The sequence below is a fragment of the Erinaceus europaeus genome, chromosome 16 (assembly GCF_950295315.1).
Source record: "Erinaceus europaeus chromosome 16, mEriEur2.1, whole genome shotgun sequence".
NCBI classification, from domain to species: Eukaryota; Metazoa; Chordata; class Mammalia; order Eulipotyphla; family Erinaceidae; genus Erinaceus; species Erinaceus europaeus.
In genome coordinates, this window is record NC_080177.1 from 57,454,626 (window position 1) to 57,461,714 (window position 7,089).

At 39.2% G+C, this 7,089-nt stretch overlaps 1 protein-coding gene across 1 annotated transcript; it reads right to left on the reverse strand.

Moving 5' to 3' along the window:
* Window positions 1–2,490: 2,490 nt before the first annotated feature.
* Window positions 2,491–3,441, reverse strand: LOC103112265 (olfactory receptor 4F3/4F16/4F29-like). The gene has a single exon (XM_007521666.3). It carries the CDS (start codon window positions 3,427–3,429, stop codon window positions 2,491–2,493), a length of 939 nt encoding a protein of 312 aa, XP_007521728.2. The 5' UTR covers window positions 3,430–3,441.
* Window positions 3,442–7,089: the final 3,648 nt, after the last annotated feature.

Here is a 7,089-nt window from a genome sequence, read left to right on the forward strand (position 1 = left end):
TGTTCTGCCCCTTTTTTCTTCTTTACTTCCTTCTGGCACACCAATGCTTTGAATGTTGTTCCTTTCCAGCTCACTACACTGGGGTTGATTTCATTGTGTATTAACTCCTTCTCAAGCTCTGTCACTCTTTTATTATTTTCCACAGCACCATCTTCACATCTGCTGATTTGTTTCTTCAGTTTCTGTTGTTCTGCTTCAAGTTCCTCAAGTCTGTTTGTCAATCCAGCTATTTTGTTCTTTCGTTCAGTTAATGTAGCTTCTTGTTCAATTGTAGTTTGTAATTTATATATTGTGTGGTTTAGTTCAACTGCCGTGGCCTTTGGTTTGATATTGGGCTATTTTGTTGAGCTATTGTGGCATTTTCTTTGGTTAATGTTGCTAATAATTCATCTAGTTTGGTATTTGGCTTCTTACTTTATTCTTGGTTTTGGTTCCTATTCTTTCTCAGGGTCTCATCTGTTGTTCTTCCTGTTCCACTGTGATTTTCTTCCGTGAGTTTGGTCACTTCAGTTGCAAACATATGGACTAGTTTTTCAGGTTCTACCTCAACAATTCTGATTGTCTTTGGTTTATTATTTTTTTTCTTGACTTTTTTCTTGATTTGATGGCATGATGGCTTTTTTCTTTTGGTCTCTTCATTTTGTCTGTTGCCTGTGGGGTCTCAGTTTAGGCTGGCCCTGACTGAGGCTTTGCTGGTGTCCAGCAGGATGAGCAGGTGGAAGAGAAGGTCAGGGGTCCTTCCTGTGTAAAGCTTTAAGGGCCTATCCTCTTGGGGTCCACACAATCTCAGGATCCTCTAATGGAGCATGCAAAATGCATTGGAGCTTCCTCCTGTGTGTGACAATGTGAGCCTGTCCTGGATGTGGCTCTGTAGATAGATGCCCACCAGGGTTGATAGGTTTCAGACCAAGCATGTTAACTGAGGACCTCCCTGGGTTCAAGGTGTGGGTTGCATGGGATCCTGCCAGGACTAGCAGGCTTCAGGATGGCACACAGTAATACACACCAAACTAAAGTCATGGTGAAGGCTGGCACAGAATGAGGCTAGGTTGGGATCTGTAGTCACTTCTGGGATTCTGGCAGAGGCTTCATGGGAATTTGGGATCCATCCCTTGGGTTATGGCTCAAGCCTGTACTTGGTATAGCTCTGCTGGTGGCTTTGATGACTAGTGGCCTTCAGACAAGGTATGTAGTAATAGGAGGTGCTGGGCAGTGGTTAGATTGCAGGCTAGCCCAGATTGCGACTGGGCTGAATTTCACTGCAACTATTAGGCCTCTGGTGGAGGGTCTTATGAAATTTGAGATCCCTCCCCTGGGTTATGGCACAAGTCTGCCTTGGGTATGACTTGTAGGCTAGTGTTGTTCAGACAGGGTGAGCGGCAGTATGGGATCCTATTTTGGGTTGACAGTACAAGCTGGTTCAAAAAGTCTCTGGGTTGGGGTTTGCCAGCAATTAGTAAACATATGGCAGTTTTGGAGGGCCCTACTGAGGTCAGGGTTTCCACTGAGCATGAGTTGTTATCAAGGGTCAGAGTTCCCCACCTCTAGAAGGCTTGTGAGGAGGAATGGTGGTGCTGGAGGCTATAGCTTGGGTGATCCAGGCAGAGTACTCCCGGCGTGTGAACACTAGGGTAGGTCTGCTGGAGACGCCAAGGTTCCAGGTATGGAGGGAAGCTGACCCAGAAGACTTACAGGGTCTTGGTTGCCCTTAAGACTCCTGTTGTAACTTTGGCTCTTTTAATTTTGGTTATAGTTCTTAGGACTGCTTGTACTATGACCTTGCTACAAGGACACTGAGTTCTGTGAGGGCAAAATCTATATCTTTAGGCATCTTTTATTCCACTCCTGTGCTCCTGTTCTTCCTTTGCCTTTTCTATGTTTCAAGGGATTCTTCCTATAATTGTAGCTTTTTAAAATGCCACCATCATTGTCTGTCTCCTGGAAAGTTGTCATAGATCTGTTAAAAGGATCATGAGTCTTCTCCTAATCCGACTGATTTTTATTAATTAGTAGATAAAATTTGATGTTTATAATTTCATTTGTTATTGTCAGTCAAGACCCCCTTATGCAAAACACTCTGATACTAAAGCTAGTCAATTGTTGAAACACACTAAGGAAAAATTTAATCAAGGTAATGTCTCCCAAGAGACAAGCTATTGGTTTCCTCCAGGAGATAAACTTCTGTTCACAGTGAAAACTGAGAAATGTTACACATGTTCCAATTATGGCATTTTACTGTTGGCTGTAAACCACTAATCCCTCAATAAAGAAAAAAATTAATTTACATATTAAAATTTTTACACACTACATTATTTCCTCCAAACATAGTTAGCAACATAATTTATCAATTACCATTTGTAAAAGAACCACGTTATTTTAATCCAAGATGAACCTGCATATTAGTAAGTTATTTGGGATCTCATGAAATTAAAACAATGGAAACTTTATGTTATCCAAGTCAATAAAGAAATTTCATAATACTAGTGTCACTTAAGAAATCTTTTTATACATAATAAATTGGCTGCACATTCTTCTCATTGCTACTTTCATGTCTTTGTTTCTGAATGTGTAGATGACTGAATTCAAAAAAGGAGTGAGACCTGCATCAAAAACAGCAAGGTATTTGTCTAGGTGTGATGTGGAGTGAGGCCACATGTAAACAAAGATGCAGGGGCCAAAAAACAAAATCACCACCATGATATGAGTTGACAAAGTGGATAAAGCCTTGGATGAGGCACCTGAAGAGTGCTTCCTAACAGTGACCACAATGAAAACATAGGAGACCATCAATATGAGAAATGATCCCAGAGATATAAATCCACTGTTGGCTGTGACCATGAACTCCAGTTGGTAGGTGTCTGTGCAGGCAAGTTTGAGGAACCTAGGAAGGTCACAGTAAAAGCTATCCAATACATTGGGACCACAGAAGGGTAAGTTGATCACAAAAGCCAACTGTACCATGCAGTGGATAAGACCAATAGTCCAGGCAGCTATGAAAAAGAATATACACATCGTTGGGCTCATGATGGTCAGATAGTGGAGAGGCTTACAGATGGCAACATATCTGTCAAAAGCCATGGCTATGAGTAGCACCATCTCCACACCACCGATGGTGTGAATGAAGAATATTTGAGTAATGCATCCACTAAAGGAGATGACTTTACGTTTCCTGAAAAGGTCATAAATCATCTTAGGAGAAATGACAGATGAAACTCCGAGGTCAATGAAGGAGAGGTTGGCCAGCAGGAAGTACATGGGGGAGTGTAAGTGAGAGTCAGAAATCACAGTGAGGATGATGAGGGAGTTTCCCATAATGCTTGCCACAAAAAAAATGGAGCAGAAAACTAAGAGGAGAATTTGGATCTCCCAGGAATTGGTGAGTCCCACAAACACAAACTCTGACACCACAGAGTAATTTGCTCCATCCATTGATTTATTAATTGAGATGTTTCTAGATAAAAGGAAATTAAAGAAAACTTAAATTAAGAATACCTTATAGTGACTAGGTATTCACAGATATTCACACTGTGGAATCTATATTCCTTCAAATCCTTCCCAGGTAATAATATCACTAAATCTACTAGTCACGTATACTAGAGTCATTTCATCATGCAACATCTATATCACCACAATCTCCAGGACTACGCATTTATAAACAAGAGAATAAAACAAATATAAAAATATGGTAGTTGGGCATAGTAAGGACTGGGGCAATAAGGTGAAATACAAAGATGAAAAGAAAGAAAAGATGGAGTTGGTATTTCTTTGAAGTTATTGGTTTCACATTTAAACCATTCATAGAACAACTATTCAGTTACTAAGTTGTCTTATTTCTTAACTTGATCTGATCTTGGTCACATCCTATTATGATATGTCTTTTGCAGTCATTCTTACTCCATGAGATGCAGTCACATTTGAAGTTCACACAAGGTAACAGAGTACCAAAGAACATAATAGAACCTGGAGTGGGTGGGGAAAGTGGCAAAGGTGATTCAAGACTATTGCAAAACTAAAGAGAACAGTAGACTAAATATCAGTGGTAGATTACTCTTGTGGACCTCCAGAAGTATAATCGAGAGTATCCTGTATAATAGTTAACAGCCAGGATATGACTAAGATGTGCAAGTGGAGAAGAAGACAGTATTGTTGAAAATCAGGAGACCAATTCAGTTTATCAGCCCAGAATATTCATAATTCTGAGGTTTGCAAACTTTGATTCTAGTTAGTACAACTCCAAGCATTTATAGTATGCTGGGAATAAAGCTAGTTTTATAATGACTTAATCTTAAATCTATCACAAAATATTCACTCTCTTCTATCCCTTCATCTCCTTTAATGTCTTTTGTTCTTTTTATCTAACTTTGCTGCTTCAAACCTATATGTATCTGGGGCCTAATATCCCACTGTTACATAGTCCTAATTTGGGCTGCTATGTGAATCTTTTTAGTTCTTGCTTACTTATCCAAGGTATTTAGCTTTGGGTCAAATATTTCATTGTTTCAATCCATCCTGTACCCATAGCACTACTATAAATGATACTGTTGAGGGAAGAAAAAAGTTGGAGTATAATAAACAATAAAGAACTGGTAAAATTAAAGGTACATAAATGCAGAAAAAGACCTTAGACATAAAACCAAATGGAAGGTGAAATACAAAATATCAATATATATTTATTTTGGATAAAAACAGAGAGAAACTGGGAGGGAAGGGGGATATAGAGAAGGAGAAAAGAAAGAAGAGATGGAATTGCTATTTCCGACCTGGGCCGATTCACCCCTCCTTAGGCAACCTGGTAGCCCCCGCTCCCGGGAGATCATCATATTAATGCTGAACTTAGTGCAGACGCCCGATCAGCATAGAGCACTACAGCCCAGAACTCCTGGGCTCAAGCGATCCTCCAGCCTCAGCCTCCCAACTAGCTGGGATTACAGGTGCGCGCCACCACACCTGGCTGAGTTGCTATTTCCTTGAAGTTAGTGGCTCCATATTTAAGCCATTCATAGACCAACTACTCAATTACTAGGTTGTCTCCCCCCCCTTTTTTTTTTTGCCTTCAGGGTTATAGCTGGGGTTTGGTGCCTGCACCATGAATCCACTGCTCTTGGAGGCCATTTTTCAATTTTTATCCCCTTGTTGTTACTGCTCTGTTGTTGCAGGATAGGAACACCGCTTGTGAAGGTGGGGAGCCGGGGCTCGAACTGGGATCCTTAAACCAATCCTTGTGCTTCGAGCAATGTGTGCTTAACCCGCTGCACTACTGGCTGGCCCCAGGTGTCTCATTTCTTAACTTGATCTGAGAAAAAGAGAAATATTTTCAATGGCATAAATCACAGCCAAAAACTTTCAAAGATTGTATCGTCCAGGCTTCATGATACAACTAGTCAGTTAGTAGTCATCTTTCATACCATTCTTAGAGAAGGAAACATAGATGTTTCCCCATATTTTAAAGTTCAGAAATAAAGATGGAATTTTAGAGCTGGACAAGTATAAATTAATTCTTGTTGCCACTAGGGTTACTGTTGGGCCTTGCTGTCCTGCTCCTGGTAGCCATTATTTTCCTTTGCTTCTCCCCTTTTTAAAAAAATCAAGACAGAAATTGAGAGGTCAGAGTAAGACAGAAAGGGAGAAAGGCACTTGGAGCATTACTTCTCTGATGAAGCTTTCTCCAGTGCAAGTGGGGACCAGGTTCTAGAACCTGGATCTTTGTAATGGTAATGTGTACACTCCACCAGGCATGCCACCACCCATGGCCCAAAACTATATGTTATTTGTATGACACACAGTTACTAAATATTTTTTCCTTATACCTATAATTTGGTGAATATGCAATATTATTTTCATATATAGAATAGAAATCTCTGCTCAGAGTTACTTAGTTTGGAACAAAAATGAAACTGTCTGACTCCAAATCCACTACTATTTTGACTACATCATAAAAATACTGTTATTCACATTGTGAAGCAATGAATCCTACTATAAGCTTTAAAGAGAAACTAAATACAATATATACCTTAAACTTACACAGTTTTATATATCAACTGTAATCTTAGTAAAGTCAGGAAAATTCCATCTTACTCAGAAGTAATGTTCCATAGTACACAAATATATCTAATACACACACTAACATATCCAGGATTCATGATCACTTATGGTAAGTACAAGATTTAAACATGCAAGTTATTGTTACAAGTGGAATAAAAAGCTATTACTAATTAGAATGAGAGAAAAACAAAAGACACTAGGATTTTGGTGCTAGAAAGAGACTCAGCATAGTGAAGTCATTCATAGATGAAAATCCATAATAATTAAAACTTTGAAAGTTGCGTAAAATTTGAAATCCTGAAAAACAAAGACTTGCTTTAAGAATAACATGTAAAGATATTTTTAGTTAGTGGAGGAAATATTCATGACCCCAAAATGCATACTTTACGTTATGTCTTTTATATTTTAAGTTTTCTTTTATTTATTGTGATTTCTCTTCTTTAAATTTCCATTCTTGGGGTCGGGTGGTGGTGCACCTGGTTGAGCGCATATGTTACAGTGCGCAAAGACCTAGGTTCGAGCCCCCAGTCCCCACCTGCAGGTGGAAAGCTTTGCAAGTGGTGAAGCAGTGCTGCAGGTGTCCCTCTGTCTCTCACCCTCTCTGTCCCTCCCTTCCTTCTCAATTTCTGGCTGTCTCTATCCAATAAATAAATAAATTTAAAAATTTTTAATTTCATTCTTTTAAAATATATATCAATATATGTTTATTTAAGATAGAAACAGAGAGAAATTGAGAGGGAAGAAGGAGATAGAGAAGGAGAAAAAAAGAGTCCTTATCCACTCTGATGTGTGTGTTCTGCCAGCTCCACTGTCTTTTAAAGCCTATTTCATTACACAATAATAGGAAACAAAAGAGGAAGGCAAATAAAAGAAGACTGTCAACTATGAAAAATTGTCACTTCCATATGCTACTGAATGACCAGAAAAGAAAAGACTAAGAAAAAAAGGCAAATATTTAGGGCTGACATATCCTTGTTGGTACCATTAAAGAGAACAGCTGACTATGGCTCTGGATGATGGGGTGACCAAAAGGGCCGTCATTAGAGT